The 16686-nt window shown below is 43.1% G+C and overlaps 4 protein-coding genes across 17 annotated transcripts in view; 2 read left to right on the top strand and 2 right to left on the bottom strand.

Moving 5' to 3' along the window:
• Positions 1-16686, top strand: part of LOC127616701 (ankyrin repeat domain-containing protein 13C-like) — a 237609-nt gene that overhangs the window by 15164 nt on the left and 205759 nt on the right. The window lies entirely within an intron of this gene.
• snap47 (synaptosome associated protein 47) overlaps positions 1-16686 on the top strand; it is a 415166-nt gene that overhangs the window by 297413 nt on the left and 101067 nt on the right. The window lies entirely within an intron of this gene.
• Positions 1-16686, bottom strand: part of prkacbb (protein kinase, cAMP-dependent, catalytic, beta b) — a 185637-nt gene that overhangs the window by 73786 nt on the left and 95165 nt on the right. The window lies entirely within an intron of this gene.
• The window catches only part of LOC127616656 (adhesion G protein-coupled receptor L2-like), a 136988-nt gene continuing 121766 nt past the window's right edge, over positions 1465-16686 (bottom strand). For 3 of the 11 annotated variants that reach the window (XM_052088368.1, XM_052088369.1, XM_052088372.1), the window contains 4 exons: positions 16047-16175; positions 13274-13370; positions 11313-11438; positions 1465-4687 (listed from right to left, as the gene is read on the bottom strand). In XM_052088368.1, coding sequence (XP_051944328.1) covers positions 3843-4687; positions 11313-11438; positions 13274-13370; positions 16047-16175 — 1197 coding nt within the window. In that variant the 3' untranslated portion in view covers positions 1465-3842. Of the gene's footprint in view, positions 4688-6053; positions 6108-7599; positions 8636-11312; positions 11439-13273; positions 13371-16046; positions 16176-16686 lie in introns of those variants that run through there. The other 8 variants (XM_052088370.1, XM_052088371.1, XM_052088376.1 and 5 more) reach the window with 7 other exon arrangements.

Below are 16686 nucleotides of genomic sequence, written 5' to 3'. Positions count from 1 at the left end.
GAGGGGTCACCAACTCTGATCCTTGGGGGATCCCTTTTCCGCATGTTTTATGTGTCTCTTTCCTCCAACACACCTGAAATGATCAGGATCCTTTATCAGGCTTCTGCAGAGCTTGCTGATGAGCTCATCATTTGAATCAGTGGTGTTGGAGGACAGAGACATCTAAAACAGGCTCCGTTAGAAGCCCTCGAGGACGGTGACCCCTGCGCTAGAACAGGGGTCTCCAACCTTTTTTGCCTCACGGACCTGTTTAATGTCAGACAATATTTTCAACCGGCTTTTAAAGGTCGGATAAATACAACAAAATAATATGATGACCGGCATAAAAACTATGGTATTTTCGAAATATAATAATAAACACGAATCACGACACGAGGAACGTCCTATCTGGCCGCAAGACTCTCTGGTCGCTATGGTAATGTTTACACGTGCCTTCAAAATAAGATAGACAGCAAATACAAAGTGCATGAAAAATACAACTCAGCATCGCCGCATATTATGCAGACTGGGCTTGGTGCGTGGGAATCTACCGTTGTGATCAAGCCGTATTTTAAGTAGGTCTCTTGACACTGTCTATTAAATATAGTCTTCTTTTTCTTGAAAATTGTAGACTCCTATTTTGTCACCTGTGTTAGGGAGGGGCCAGCCAGGCAGCCTCCTCAGCCAGGGTGCTCTGCACCTCACACCTGAGACTCATCAGCTCATCACCCACCTGTTGCCTATCTGCTCGTTTGGACTAGTACACTCACAGACCATTCCCCCGTGCAAGTTCGTGCCGTCACCACACCAGTGAACTCTGTTGCCGTCTCCTGCAGCTTCTTGTTCCTTGTGCGGACATTTCCTTGTGGACTCCTCGTGCTTCTCCCTGAGAGATTTTGTGAAAGACTCTTAAATAAACTACGCCAAGTGTTGGCTTCCACGATACCTGCCTGTTGTCGTGCTATTGGTGTCACATTCAAACCCTAACATCCTGGCTTGGCCTTTCCCCCTTCCCAAAGAAACTTTCAAATAACCTTTTTTTTAAAACTTATTTTGCTAGCTCCTGGGTTTCATTTTAGTGGTACCCTATCACGTGACTGAGAAGCGCGCCTTCACCTGTGTCAAGAGTGACGTATTGCAGATGGATATAACAGAGGGTCCGGTAATTTTTCAAAATAAAACATCTTTCAGATTCCAACATGAATAAAACGGAAGTAAGTTATGTATTCTTTCTGTGCGGCCAGGAACCAAATGACCCACGGACCGGTACCGGTCTGCGGCCCGGAGGTTGGGACCTCTGCGCTAGAATATTCTGGGAAATGTTCTGCGACTCCACCACCAACTTGTACAGCTTGGAGGCGCAGGTACTTCTGTAAGATGCCATAAACCTACGTAGGTTGCACAATATAAATGCAAATGCCTTGCTTTTGGCACTTACGGGTACATACAAGACAGAACTTGTTGGTAAAAATAAGCATTGGGACATTTGTGAACAAGAAAAAAAATTCACATTTAATTGATATCAAACAGGAGTTGAATGAAATATCAGCTGACAATGGGCTCTTACAAAAGAAATATCAGGAACCTAATCAGTGCCGCAACAACCTGCACAGTTTTTTTTAAACCAAATAGTTCCATTAATAAATTAACAAGAGTAAAAGAAAGACAAGTTTCCGCAAACAAAAAGTCCAGGTGACACATTTTCCTTTAAAGAATTGTCCATGAAAGAAAGCAAAAGCACTTTACAAGCAGAGATGTGAGCAGATGGATTCGGATCCCTCACCAAATACTGTAATTTTTTTGCCCTTCTTTTAAAACATATTTGATCAGACAACAAGTCCAAGTGTGAGAGGGAACAAAGCATATCCCCTCCATTTTTATTCACTTTACATGAAGAGTTCTATTAACATGGAAGAGGGGTTAACTACTGAATGGTTTTCAGTTTTTCTTTTTTTTTCTTTCTATTTTTTTGTTTTGTTAAACATTATTACCTTTTACACTAGTGGTACAGCAAAATATAAACTCTTTTAGCTGTTACTATGACAACAGTTAATTGTGCAATAGAGAAAATATAAGGCCTGAGTCTGAATTACTGGTTTTCATTACTTTACAATCACAACTGTGGAGCCACTGGAGTTTGTCTTGAAAGAGCCTGCTTTTGAAAAGCAGGCCCCAGATCACCAGTAGTGTGTCAGGACCTCTTTACTGGGATATTTAACCTATTTCCATCCTTGAGACACAGTACACATACAGACTCTTGGTTCTTGTCCCAATTTTGCTCAGGCTCGACCAAGGACGACAAATGCCAGACTACCTTATAACATAGCTTAGAAGATGATCCTGTGAGATGAGTTTTGAGAGTTAATTTGGCCCGATAATAGGATCCATGCAGGTCGGATGCTGACAACTTCAAGCCCCTTTCCCAATGAGGGGCGAACCTATGCGACCATTGGCGAAGGGAGCAAAAAAAGCACATTCGCGTCAGGGTTCATTCAATGTTGCAAATGTTCGCAAAACGTTGGCCAACGGTTTTTGTATTTTTTTTCTTGTCGCAAGGACGTGTTCAAAATGACCTTGAGACAAGACACCTGACAAATGTCTGGTGGCTGTTTGGCAAACAGCTGCGACCTTGAATGAACCCAGATGAGATCGCAACACCCGTTAATGTTCGCCTCTCAGTGGGTTGGGGCTTTAAATGTCAACAAATGTTTACAAAGTTTTTTAATCAGAGGTGCTTTTTCTTGACTTTTTTTGCGCTGATACTGAATCTGCCCTCGTTTTTGCTGTCACGCATCAGATTTTCACAATATAGCCGCGGTAATGTAGTGTCTAATATTTAGTCATATTTCTGAACTAAGACTTTGGTTCAGCAACAGGTGGATTTTTTTTTTTTAGCTTTAAATTACAACGCACGGTAAAATCCGTATTGTGCAAGCTTTTATAGGTCATATGAAAATGTCCAAAATGCGATGTGCTAGAAAGAAAGCGAAGACACATTTTTAAATCAGTGCCAAACACACATTTAGGGACACATAAAGCCATCTCTGATTAAAATTTTCTGTTAAGTAATGAAATTGAGTAGAAATCTTGGGTGTGTGGGAGAAGTGACCACTGCCGAGTCATGGCTCCGAGAACTGTGACGTTGAACAGAATGTAGCCAATCAAGAAGAGCCTCAACTGAGGAACCACAAAGCGGGCCATAAAATAAAACAACCATGTCCGACCAGATGTCATATTTTGTACAAATGTGTTCGCCAGACGGCAAGATGTAGTTTACAACGCAAGTCTTTATTGACAACATCAGCATTCTACTGCCTTCCAACCTCCCATCCTTTCAAAAACATTCAGGAAACACCAATGCAACACAACTGGTCATGTTTCTTTTTTTTTTTTGTCACAGCACAATTTAATCCACCAGATTTCCGCCTTGGGAGGATTCTAGCTCGGTGGTAGAACAGAAACTTTGTGTGTGTGGTTTTCTGTGTCGTCATTATTGGGCACACGGCACACACGGTCTGACCAAAACTGTAAAATGACAGATTTTTTTTTTCTTTGTGTGTGGTCTGGAAATGGGAAATAACCTTTTCAAGATATGAGAAACCTTGATGTGTATACTGGGCCTTAGACAGCATGTGCACCTCCATTGTCTGACAGCAAAGTGTTCACAGTACACATTCAGGCCTCAGTCGAAGAAGTTTTTAAGTATCAATGAGTTTTGTGTGCAAAAAAAAAAAAAAGTCACAGATTCATTCCTTTACCCACCCAACAACGCCCCGACTTCCTGGTGCGGTTGTGGAGTGCAGAGCCGGGCTCAGCGGCTCATTTGACATCAACCGGAAACACCCGCCCACTCGGGTTTGAGCTCAGAGGCTGGTGATGATCTGCATCTGTCCATCAGCGGAGACGTCCCCCTCTTGGGCGGCGGGGGGCGCTGGGGGCAAGCAGCTGTCACTGGGCACTCGGTTTATGTGATAGTAGGAAAGCGGGGGCGCATCCCCGAGCTCGGGCATGCTTTTATGATACGCGTCCTCGCTGTTGCTCCGGGTGGAGGGGGAGCGCTCGTCCTCCTCTTCCTCCTCGGGGGGGTACAGTGAAGCGGAGGGCGAGTCCCTCAGGTTGGGCATGCTGGTGTAGAGCGAGTCTCTGTTGTTGTTGTTGCTGGCGTCCTCCCCCGGCGTCACGGTCTCCACCTGGCCCTCCAACTGCATGGGAGCCTTTTGGGCATTGTAGAGCAGGGAGTGAGTCCTCTGTGGCAGAAGGGGGGCCTCCATCACCTCCTTGTGGTGTGGCTGCAGGAGCAGCTCCAGGGGCACGTGGCCCTCTCGCCCACTTGCCCTCTGCGGGGACGATGCCTCGACACGATCGGCTTCGACGGCGTCGTCCTCGCTGCCGCTTCCGCCGCCGACTCCCCCGCCCCGGTCCGCGGCCGCCCTGGTCTGCGAGGCTAGTGCCGGGTCCCGATCACGCTGGGCGCCGCGGCCTCTGGGGGCGGCACGGGCCCGCAGGTTGTTGTGCACCATCTCGGATATGATCATCTTCTCAAAGGCGGCGTCGTCCAGGTTGAGGCCCCCCATGTCGGGCGGGGGGCCGCGGACGCCGACGGCTTCATAGTTGTCGTCTCGCAGGGAATAGCTGTTGTTGAAGTTTCCGTTGAGGGGGAGGGTGTCCATGGCGCTGATGTCCCGGCTGTTGCTCAGAGACTGCTGTCCTGCAACAAATGACAGATGACAACACGTAAGATGATTTCCTGCCTCCTAACCGAACCCTCTTCTTGAAAACACCATCCGCATGGACTTGATATTGCTCAGGACACTTGTTCTCTTCCTTTTATAAAGACTCCTATGGCTGCAGCCAATCAAATGCAACGCCCACAAACACAAGGGTATTTTTTTTTTGAAAAGCACTACTGTACTTTGTGACGTGAGTAAAAATAAATAAATAGAATGAAACAAGTTGAAGATGGCCCCCGGAAGCAATCGTTGAGGCGGCTGACTTGACTTCGAAGTGAGGCCGATCGCAAAAGTGTGGTGGCAGGCTTTAACTCACAGGTGTCAAACTCAAGGTCCAGGGGCCAGGTCTGGCCTGCCATATCACTTTGTGTGGCCCGCGAGAGCAAATCAAGCATGTCAACTTTTCCATGATGCTTGCTAAAGTCTGAACCACATTTTAAAATTGTCAGATGTAATCCATCATTACATGGAGATATCGCAAGCATGACCTCATTACTAAGTCATTACATAAACGGAATCAATGGATGAACTAACCATTATTCTTGACTTCTGATTTCAAAACTAGTTATCCACCAATTTGTTGTGCATTGTAGATGTAATATGTGGAGATGGAAACCCTAACTACAAAAATGAGTTTGACACCCCTGCTTTAACTGGAGCATCGCGTTCAATTCAAAGTACTCTTGGGCACTGGCGCAGTGCTTGTGCACCCCTGTGTAGGTATTTACAGTATATTTACGTATGTAAATGTATGTACATATAAAATGAAAGTAAAAATGTACAAAAAGTTTAAGTGACATTCAAGTTATATTAAAAAAAGCCAACAAAATAAAAAACATTAAAATAGATCCAATTCAATGATACATACAATAACATACAGTATAATACAATAAAATACACAACAAAATATGAAAGTGTATCATTAAAAAAAATAAAAATCTAATACCCATGTGTTTGTGGACGCGGGCTAAGAATTGATCCTGAACAATATTTACGTCATGTGGAGAGATGGCAAGACGCGATGAGACCAAAAGGATCATACATACAGTCGAGCATGAGCAGCAGCATGTGAACAACACGGCGGCACACAAAAGCAGCCACAGACACAGAACGACAAAAAGCACAAGCGGGTTGAACATGAACAATGAATAAAACATTGCAGCCTTTAAAAGAAGTTGGGGGGGGAAAAAAGAAGGAGCGACGTGGAACACAGATGGCCTGCCACCTCTGTACCCCCCCCGCCCCCAAGAAACACACAGGCACGTTACGACACACACACACACACACACACACACATCTACACGCTTACACACCTATACACACAGGCACGGTGCAATGACTCACTTCGCCACCACTCACATCAAGTGTGTCTGCTCAGGCTATCTACCCTAAGCACAGCTGATGTGCAAAAAAAGTGGGAAAACAAAGACACTCGTTTTCAAAATTGCAGCAGAAACCAACAAACAAGACAAAAAAGCTCAAAATGAAACACAATAAAAGCAGGTCAAGAGGAAAGAAAATGCTACGGATTCAGTCGGCTTGCGTCCTTGGAAAGAAAGATAACAGAATGCTTTGTTCAGATTTGTGTGTGCGTGTGTTTGCGTGTGTGTGTGTGTGCGTGTGAGTGTGTGTGTGTGTGTGTGTGTTGGACACTTTTGAAGGAGGACAAAAGCAAGGACGACTGAATCCTGGACTCAGCAGGTGAAGGAAAAAAAGCTCAGCGGCAAGCAAACGTCTGCTAGCTTCAACGATACCAAGCTCCCAACCCTTACTTTTGATTGACACCTGACTTTTTCCTCGCTTTTTTTTATTTTATAAGACACGTGCGCACGCACACACACGAGTTCATTCGCCTTTTCCAATGTCAAATGTAAGCATTTTGAGAGCTTTTCGTGCTGCAGATTTCTGCAGCATACAGTAGTGGGCTGTCATTTGGACATCGCAATAGAGGAACCGGCTGTCATGTAACATTAGAAATAGCAGTCCAGTATTTGCCACTGTAGCAATCTTTTTATTTTGTTTTATATAGTCACCTTTTGAATGAAGGGAAAATAATTTTGTATGTATATTAAAGTAATAAAATAAAATAATTTGGTATTTTGTATGGTGGAATAACATTGTTCACGCCATAGCTCGTTGATACACGACTGGATATCAACGTCTGATTTAAAACAAAATAAACTTCTTTTTACTTCACAGTTTTTTAAAAATGTGTTTACTTTGCCATGTTCGAAGAGATCGAGGATGGTGGCTTGAATTGAAAAAAAAAAAAGTCCTTTACACAGTAGATTTCTTTTTGTGCGAAATAAACATTATCTTATACATGATAAAATATACGATTGTTTTATCATTTTCTAATCCGCTTATATCCTTGCAAGGGTCAAGTACTGGAGCCTGTCCCAGCCGTCTTCGGGCAGCGGGCGAGGGACACCCTGAAATGGTTGCCAGCCAATCGCAGGGCACACACAGAAGACGAACAACCATTCACGTTCACAATGACACAAGGGACAATTTAGAGCACTGGTGTGAAACGCAAGCCCCGGGGAACAGATCTGGCCCGCCACATCATTTTATGTGGCCTGTGAAAGCAAATCAAACATGTCAACTTCCATGGATTTTCGCTAAAATCTGGACCAAAATTTCAACTTCTCATTTGTAATAAACAAGAGAGATACTGCAAGCATTTTCTTGTCACCAAACTACCTATGAGTTAACTTATACAATAGTGGACTAAATCATTCTTCTTGATTTCTTTATATAGTTTCAGTCATACCGACCCTCCAAAGGAAATGGGAACTACAATGTAGCCCACGACAAAAATGTTTGACACCCCTGATTTAGATCTTTCAATCGACCTGCCATGCATGTTTTTGGAATGTGGGAGGAAACCGGAACACCCGGAGAAAACCCACGCAGGCACGGGGAGAACATGCAAACTCCACACAGAAAGGCCGGAGCCAGAATTGAACCCTTCACCTCTGCACTGTGAGGCCGAACCAGTCGACCACCGTTCCGCCTATCACTACCAATTATTATATACATAGTAAAATAAAATGACACAGGCGGCCCTCCTATATTCCAAAAACATGCATGGCAGGCTGATTGAATGCTCTAAAATTGTCCATCGGTGTGAGTGTGAGCGCGTATGGTTGTATGGCTGGCAAGCGGTTCAGGGTGTGACCCGCCTAGTGCCCTAAGACAGCTGGGCTAGGCTCCAGCGCCCCCCGCGACCCTTGTGAGGATAAAGAGGCTCAGAAAATGGATGGATGGATGGATAAAATGACACGGGATGAGAAAAAAAAAGAATAGACTTCCATTCATGAATAACAATCAATGCTACAAAAGAAGTTGTGCTTTGCTACAAGTGCTTTGAGTGAAGTTTCATTTTACATATGCGTGAAGGTAACAACTGTTCAGTGAGCCGTTTTACTGATACACACACAGACACACACACACACGCACACACGTACACACAGAAACCCTTGCAGCCCTTTTTTTCTGACCTTGAGAAGGCAGCTTGAGTGTTTTGTTTGTTGCCGCTGTTGTTTTCCCGAGCACTGGCGCTAACCTTCATATGCTCGCTCTCATTTGATGTACTTTGATTTCACGAGAGGATTTTATGAGGCGGCGAGCTGACATTTTAGTGGCGGCTCGCTCCGTGGAATAAAATGAAATAAACCTCACAAAAATACGAACGGATGACAGCTGGTGAACATGAAAGAGATTTTTTCTAAAGACAAGGAAAAAAAAATGAGCACAGGAGTGAGAAGAGGTTAGGTGATTATCGGACACATCCTTTGAAATTTGCCGTGTTTATGCACAGACAGGTCGTGTCTGAGATGGGAGTTTTGCAGCTGAGCGGGGTGGCGGAGGGTGGCTGGGAAAGATGGGAACAGAACCCGAGTGGACTCCGTCACAGCTGCACTCTGTGAATCAATCCAAAGTGAAATTTATCCAAGATGTTTGCGATGCTTGTATGGCACAAGGAGTAACATCTGCCGAACATTACTTCGTATTAATAAACTCATAAGACATGACGATCTGACTCCCCCCTGCCCCGCTTTCATCCCCAAGGCGTTAAATGTAACGATTATAGCAGACCAAATGTGAAAAGAAGCTCATGTCTCCCGCCGCGACTTGGGAATCCGTCATTTGGGTTCCAGGAAAACGGCACACCATATGTTAGATTGCTTCTTGATCGAGTCATAAATACAGCCGTAAATGTGGCTAACGTTCCTCTAGAGGCAGGACTGAGCCACAGCGGACAGAAATATTTAATCGAAATCACCCGTTCCAACTTCACAATGTGCGTAATTTAATTCAGTACACCAATTTTTCTATCATTGGACGTGAATAGGTAAAACGTACGGTAGCTTAAACAATACGGTCGCATGTATGCACGCTAGCGTATGTTTTTAAAAAGGAAGCGGGAGCAAAACTGGGTTCGGTTATACTTGAGGTATTCAACAATGTAGTCATGTTACTTTTTGATCAATCCTCATTATCAAGTCCATCCAAGTCTTATTAACTTCCTCGCTGAACTCTGAATGGTGACGTGTTTCCATAAAACAATTCTAAACATTCAACCCCCCCAAAATAAAAGTTAAAACAACAATTTAAACAATGTAAAAATAAATACCGAACCCTTAACGAATAATCTGCTCAGCTGCTGTTTGAGGATTGACTCCCATACAAGCATATCAAAAGGAGAAATTTTTTTTTTCAAAGGTTCTCTGACTCGATATGTGATGAATTTTGGATGATGTTGTTTCGAACAATGTATTACATTGGCAATGCTTTTTTTTAAAAGGCGTTTTGTCTTCATTGTGCAGCAATTGAATGACCTAACAGGGGACGGCTATTAAGGTTGTATTAAGTTGAACTCTTCACATTTGTAACGCGATTGGCCTTTCATCATGCTGCTGTTGCTTTTTCTCCATTCTCTTTTATCATCAAATGGGGAGAATATCTGAGGGCTACGACCGTGTGCCCATGCTGCATCACGCACGTCCTTTCTTCCCTATGATTGGCTTTTTTTTCCACCTCCCTTTTGGCTGTGCCAGCATGGAATTAGGTCACCGTAGACATAAGTAAATAAAATATAACTGTTCCAAAGTGTTTCTCGCCACTGACCGATGATCAGTGGCACAAAAGATAGGGATAATATCGAACAACCAAATGAAAAACAGGAAATGAAGTGGTCAATGACCAAATACGCATTGTCACTATTGGTAATCTCGAAACAGCAGTCAACTGGGGACTACCCGTGAGTAGCATTATAATATACTGTACTACATTTTGGATGTAACTTGCCCAACACTGACAGTCAAAAACGTTTTTTTTGTTTTGTTTTTTTAAATTAACCTACCCAATAATGCTATGAAGGTACCCCCTGTAGCAAGTTAGCTTTAGCTCAAGTACAATGCTAAATGTGTAGCTTCTGTTAGCCTCGTCGTCTAAACATGTGTGCTGAAAACATTGCACTTAATCTTGAATGAGATTTCAGAGCGTTTTGCTCTCTTCTTTTGCTCCACGAACGAGCGGTGGCCTAAACCGTTAGTGCCTTATTCCCGCATGTAAAGGCTTGGTTTAAAAAATAGATACATATTGTAAATAAAGTGGTGCGCTTTAGCCCAGCACCAAACTGGACTTTGCTTTCATCTTTCACATTCCCATCATTACTTAACTCTATGTACGCCAAATTTGAAACAGATACAATACACGTAATAAAGACTGAAACGGCTTTTCTTTTCAGTGCCATGGGCTAAATCACAGGTGGATTAGGAACAAACTGACGTACAAGATGCAAAAATAGAATTGCAAAATGACAACAACAAAAGAAGCAATTACAAATACTTTGTACAATTAGAAATTAAAAGAATTAAAAAAAATAAAAGAATAGAAAACTAATATATTGTTTTTGTTGCTTGATTTTCTTGTGAAAGTACAGGCTTTATTTTTATTGTATACTTCTTGACATTTTCTTTATATAATTTATGTAAATGCCTACCTGATATTTCCTGGTAAAATATTGAGTAAGAATGATTAGGATTATAATTATTTCTTTTTTTACATGTATAAAATTTAACATACGAGGTGATTTAACTATCTAAAATGCATTGTGAACCTAATAAATATTGTAATATAATATATGCATACATATATTATATTACATACATTTTTGTTTGTTTCTTTTATATTATTAAATATGTAGAAAAATTCACCTGTCTGTAGGCGCCAATTACAATGGCCAACATTTTTAAAAAAATCTGAGATGCAAGTAAACTAGATGTAAATGGATAGATTATTTTTTTGCGCTGCTTCCAAATTGGCCCTCGTTTCGAGCATGTCATCACAATAATAGAATATGTAATATATTTATCATTTATGAATTTTGGGTCAGGTTCAGCAAAAGGTGGAATTTGTTCTGACACATCAGCTATAAATGACACAAAAACGTGAAGACACACATGAAGCCATCTCTGATTCAAATTTGCTGCTGGCCAATGGGCATTTTCAACTTTTTCCCGAACCCCTCTTAACATGTTCGCTTGCAAACAAATCAAAAAGCGCAGGCAGGTGGCGGAGGCATGAGGCGCACACCTGGAGAGTGAAAGGTCGGTGGGGAAGGCGTGTTGCACACCACCGTCTCTGCCAGCAGGTTGTTATAAGGGTTAGTGTCGTGGGTGCGGAGGAGGGGGTTAGTGAGGAGGTAGTTGCCGGTCATGCCTAAAATAACAGAAGAAAAAGAGAAACACAGAATTGTCAGGATGGACAGTCAGGGGAAAGTGAAAGAGGGCAGCCTGACAAAACCGGAGCACCCCGATGGCCGGCATCACCATCATGTTAGTCTTAGTCCACTGTCAAAATAATCAGAACAAAGCCCATTTAACGTTGGGCTACATTAATTTGACAAAGAACAGCCTTTCCACAAACGTTGAAAGCCTTCAGCACCCCATCAAAGTTGGTGCAACCCTATTGCTCGCATCAAAACCCCAACCCCCCCTCCCCCCAAATCCAAACAAACCATGTTAAACACAAAGCTTGCTGAGTGATTTCAAAGAGAACGCCCTTTTCCTAAACTTTCTAAGGTACGCACTCCCTTCAACGCCCTGACAATGCTGATACATGGCTAACGTTGGCATCACAAATCATCCAAATGTAAATAAATAAATAAAACGATCCAAAAAGTCTACACACCCTGCTCAAATGCAACATTTATTTATTTAACCGGGATGTTACTGCTGAGAAATAAATAAACCACATTCAAACACAGGTTAGATGGCAGTCAAAAACACACCTGTCAACACGTCAAGTGCCTCTCTCTCATTAACCCCAAATAAAGTTGAGCTGTTCTAGTAGGATTTTCTTGGCCTTTTTATAGTCAGCGATTCCAGCACAAGGCTTGGTACTCAGGAGAGCTCCCCCAGCCTGAGAGATATCTCACTGTTCATGCAACGGTTCGGAAGTGAAGGCACTCAACATCCAAGGGGAGAAAAATGATTGTACCCGTGAAACTGACAAAAATCTGAGAAATAAACTATTCAGGGAGGGGAAAGAAAAAAAAAAGTCAGGAAATGCCTACCAACCTACTTTGTAAGCCATATTTATTGGCCAAGTATGTAGAACACACAATGAATTTGTCTCCGGTACAACACGCTGCATTTGTATCATCATAAACAATGACAGAACAACAAAGTTAGCGCACCACTATGTCAGGATCGCAGCTACAATTCTGTAAAAAATCCAAACAAATCCAATTTAGCATTTAGCTTGAAGTTGACGCACCCCGGCAAACACTTGTTTGAAATTAAGCCCACACTTGGGAGGTATAAAGATGTTGCCCTTCGCGAGACATTATGCAAACAAGCCCTCAAACAATATTAGCGCGGCATGTGTTGACGACGCGATCATCCGCAGCGTTTATGCGAAACAAATTCCCCCATAGAAAAGCATCCAGTCCAGACGCGAGACAAAACACAGCATTCTTATCACCCGCCACATGCTGTTTGTGGAAATAATATAACGAGTCATCTCGCTCATTTAGATTTAGGTCGACAAGCTCTCTCTTTCTCTCAACTGGCATGCATTTAAATTTTTTTTGGGGGGGGGGCGGGGAGAGAGCTTGAAATTTCTAATTACGTTCCAAATCTGCAGTAGCACAGCGGGGAGCTTTGGCAGTGCCGGGATCCTTCCCAAAACATGCTCTGACCTCCGCCTGACTCACTCATCCCCTCCCCGCCTTCCTCCTGACAAGCTCTGCAGGCTGCGGATGATTGAGAAGAGGCCACTCTTGTCACCAATGCTGCCATTTCTACCCGTCAGGCCTGGAATAGAACGACTTTTTTTTTCTTTTAAAGATGATCCCAACAGCAGCAGGAGACAGCGGCAGCTCCGGACTTCGTGATACGCTATTGTGCGCTATTTTCGAACACTTAATGCTAAGAGAAGAAAAAAACCCCCATTGCATTAAAGTCTGTCTCCTTCCTTACCGCCGCCTCCATGAAAGCGACAAATAGCGAGCTCCGTCTCAAAGGAGAATAACGTCTGGCGCGCTTGCTTACCCTGGTTGAGCGTGGAGGTGCTGTTTATGTCTCCCGAGATGAAGGAGGACTCCGACTGTTTCCTCACCGTGTCGTTCCACATGCGCCTGATGCGGCTCTGCGTGCACACGGAAGGAGACACCGATCAACAGGTTGTCGCCGTGAGCGTTTGTGGCTTACCGTCGTCAACGCTACTGATCTAAAAATGGATAATTTAAAGATTTTAGCACTCTTAGCAGGTATTCCCAAAAGAAATATTTACATGGATCTGAATCAGTGATTTGCAAACTCAAGTGAACCACTTGTAAAACTCAATCATTTCTGACAAATAAAGTATCTTTGGGTAACTATCTCTTCCAGCAACCTTTCGTGACAGGCAGAACAATGAAATACTATTCCACAAAATGGCAGAAGGCACAACGAACCTGGAGTTCCACTTGTTGCCGTTCGCACATTCAAGATTTTGTGGCAATTTTTTGCGGGTGTGATTTCTCTCTGTGAGATTTCTCTCATGTACAATACATGCTTTGGCTCCCAAAAGTTTGGGAAAGTCCAAATTAGTCCATGATATCAATGCTCCAATCAGGTATCAATCCTCAATATTTGCCTCCACTATCACTTTTCGATTTACCGTGTTTGGAGGAGGGCTTTAACAAAGTCGGGGTGACTACTACGTGGAAGCGACTCCGACTTACTCCGACTGTTTTCGTCCGCCCTGCTCTTTGTCATTTTTCTACGGTCACACGTGTCTTGTCCAGATGTGCCTCATTGGAGGATCAGTTGTATTTTGTATTTAGCTTCCTGGTTTCTTTCAGTCTACATCAGTTTTCCCTTTCCCTTTCACACTTGGATGACGTGCGACAAAAAATGGAGATGGCGGTTAGAGTTAATAGGTTCTTTGAGCAGCACGTGCATCGCTTGTTTGGTTACTGTGGGTGTACATGCCATTGCTGTTCGGCCATGATCAATTTTTTTTTAATTCATAGATTTGCACTGTTTGCCTTTTTCAACGCATACGTGAGATGTTTTGTTTTGGTCAAAAACAAACAAATGGATAAAAATACCGTATTTTTCGCACTATAAGACACACCTAAATGCATTCAATTTTCTAAAAAGCCGGCAGTGCTCTTTATAATCTGACGCGCCTGATATGTGGGCCAATATCGGACATAGTATTTTAAATGTTCTGTAAAGCTCTTTGTTACAGCTGCAGCTGTGAAAGCCCGATACAAATAAAGCTGTATTGTATTTTATTCCTTTTAGCATAGCTCCATCTAGTGTATGCATAATGCAACCGCAGCCAGCAATGTAGCTTCTATTCTCAGTGATAATGTTAGTTTGAGCCATGCGAGTGCTAGGGACTTGCTGATCAGAAAAGTATGAGTCCCATATGCATTTAGAGAGTCCCAAATTTGGAATTCTGAAATGGTCTACTTATTCAATTGGATATGATAATAAGACAAACAACAACAATATACATTGATAATAGGTTTATTTCTTATAAACAAATGCTGCAAAAATTTCAATAATTCAGGCATACAAGATTTGCTGAGAAATAGCTTCTTATTTCATCCCATGATTCAGTCTTTGAGTTCATAAATTCTCCTCTCTTTACTCTGCTTATGCAAGGCTTTCTCAAAGTCAACTTATTATCGCAAAAAACTTTCCAACTTTTGCTGCTTCCTCTGTGATATCTCCACAATAAACTTTCGCAACACTTGTTCGCAACGCTTGTTTTAACGTTACACAAACTTGTCAATCGTCTGCCGATCTCGCCAATCTCATCTCGCGAGAACGGAAATCTCGTCACGCGAGATCAATACAACAATCGCGGGAATTGTCAAACGGCGATCGTTGCTGGAAAAAAAAGATGTACCGTAGATTTTTTGTTTTGTTTTGACTGAGAAATTTCTTGATTTGGAACTCCACGTCCCGCGGGAAAATTATGCATCTAGCACGCAGGACTCAATGGTTGTATTTAATGCGCCTTATAATGGGTGCACCCTATAAACGAAAACTGTTTGAAAATAGGCCATTCATTGATGGTGCGCCTTATACTCTGAAGCGCTTTATAAGGCTGAAAATACGGTACATTACAGATTGGTTGACTCGTTCAATAATCAAATTAAAAATGAGAATGAAATGCAGACACATTTTACATGCGCATTCTGACCTCAATGTTTTGTTTTTTTAACCTTATCTCCAAGTGTCCCTTTTAAAAGATAAATGCGGCCCAAGTTGAGCACATTTGTTTTCCCACTGGTCTACTAGATGCTGGGGCAAGAGCTCTGAGGCGCCAATTTCGCTGTCAGCTGTTAAACTTCTCAAGCGCTTTCTGCCCCACCTCAGACACTACCCCCGGCACCCTATTCCGTGCTGAGACCCTTCACACCAAGCACTTCCGACACAGTAGAAGAAGATGCACAAGAAGCTCTCTTCGTCCTCTGCCAACGCACACCTACTCTCTGCGGCTCTTTAATCTCCTGACCACTTTGTCTTATTGTGCAGTTTTAGTACGTCTGTGCTCGGAGATCTGCGCCTGGATCCAGACTTTTGAAAGCGCTAATGCCGCTGAGATGAATGATTCACGCTGCGTGGACATGCCTCACTCTGAGCGCCATCAATCCAGCGAGCGCCGCGGGGAGTGTGGATGAATACGGCGGTAAGCTCCGGCTTCTCAACTTTGCTTTACTTGCGAGGCCATGTTGGCATGGCTACGCATCAAAGTGAGCGATCAGAATGAAAAAACTAATGTCACTCATGTGCCTTTTTGTTTTTTCCTCCGATTACCAACCTGGGTAGCAGAAGAGTAGCGCGCCGTGGTCCGAGACGTGGCGGTCTTTACCGATCCGTGGGGGCCGTCAGGCGGCAGGGCGCCGCGGCACCGAGACTGTCGGAAGCATTTGCTGTACTCTTTCCGGACCTACGCAGGAAAAAGGACAGGCCACAAAACTGACACACCAAAAAGCTGCATGTTCTGAATCTTCTTTCAAATGTCACTGACAGCTGAGAGGTCCTTGAATGCCACCTCTTGAGGAGCAAGAGCGGAAAATGACTGATACAAAATATCTACAATGTAGGGAGTACATTATGACACGGTGGACTGTGGCAAAGCTTTCTGCAGCTTTTGCTGGGGTAGTTTTGGAAATGAAAACAAGATGAAAGAATTGGAGCAGACAAAGGTGAAAATGTTGATTTTTGATGAATTCAAACCATTATGCCGAATAATCCAGTTTTGTATGGCTTAGTTTTTGGAAATGAAGAACCAAAAAAAAATCCCTTTAACCTGTTGGATCGAGCAAAGGTGTGCCTGTAGAATTTTGACTGCTTCAACTGACTCAATGGATGGAAAAAACAAAACAAAAGAAAACTATCTGGGGATAAAAGCTGTGCCTGACAATTTTTGACGGGATCAAATGACCATGGCAAATGGC

Source organism: Hippocampus zosterae, chromosome 15 (assembly GCF_025434085.1).
Source record: "Hippocampus zosterae strain Florida chromosome 15, ASM2543408v3, whole genome shotgun sequence".
In the NCBI taxonomy this organism is placed as follows: domain Eukaryota; kingdom Metazoa; phylum Chordata; class Actinopteri; order Syngnathiformes; family Syngnathidae; genus Hippocampus; species Hippocampus zosterae.
This window is presented reverse-complemented; position numbering and strand designations above follow the sequence as displayed.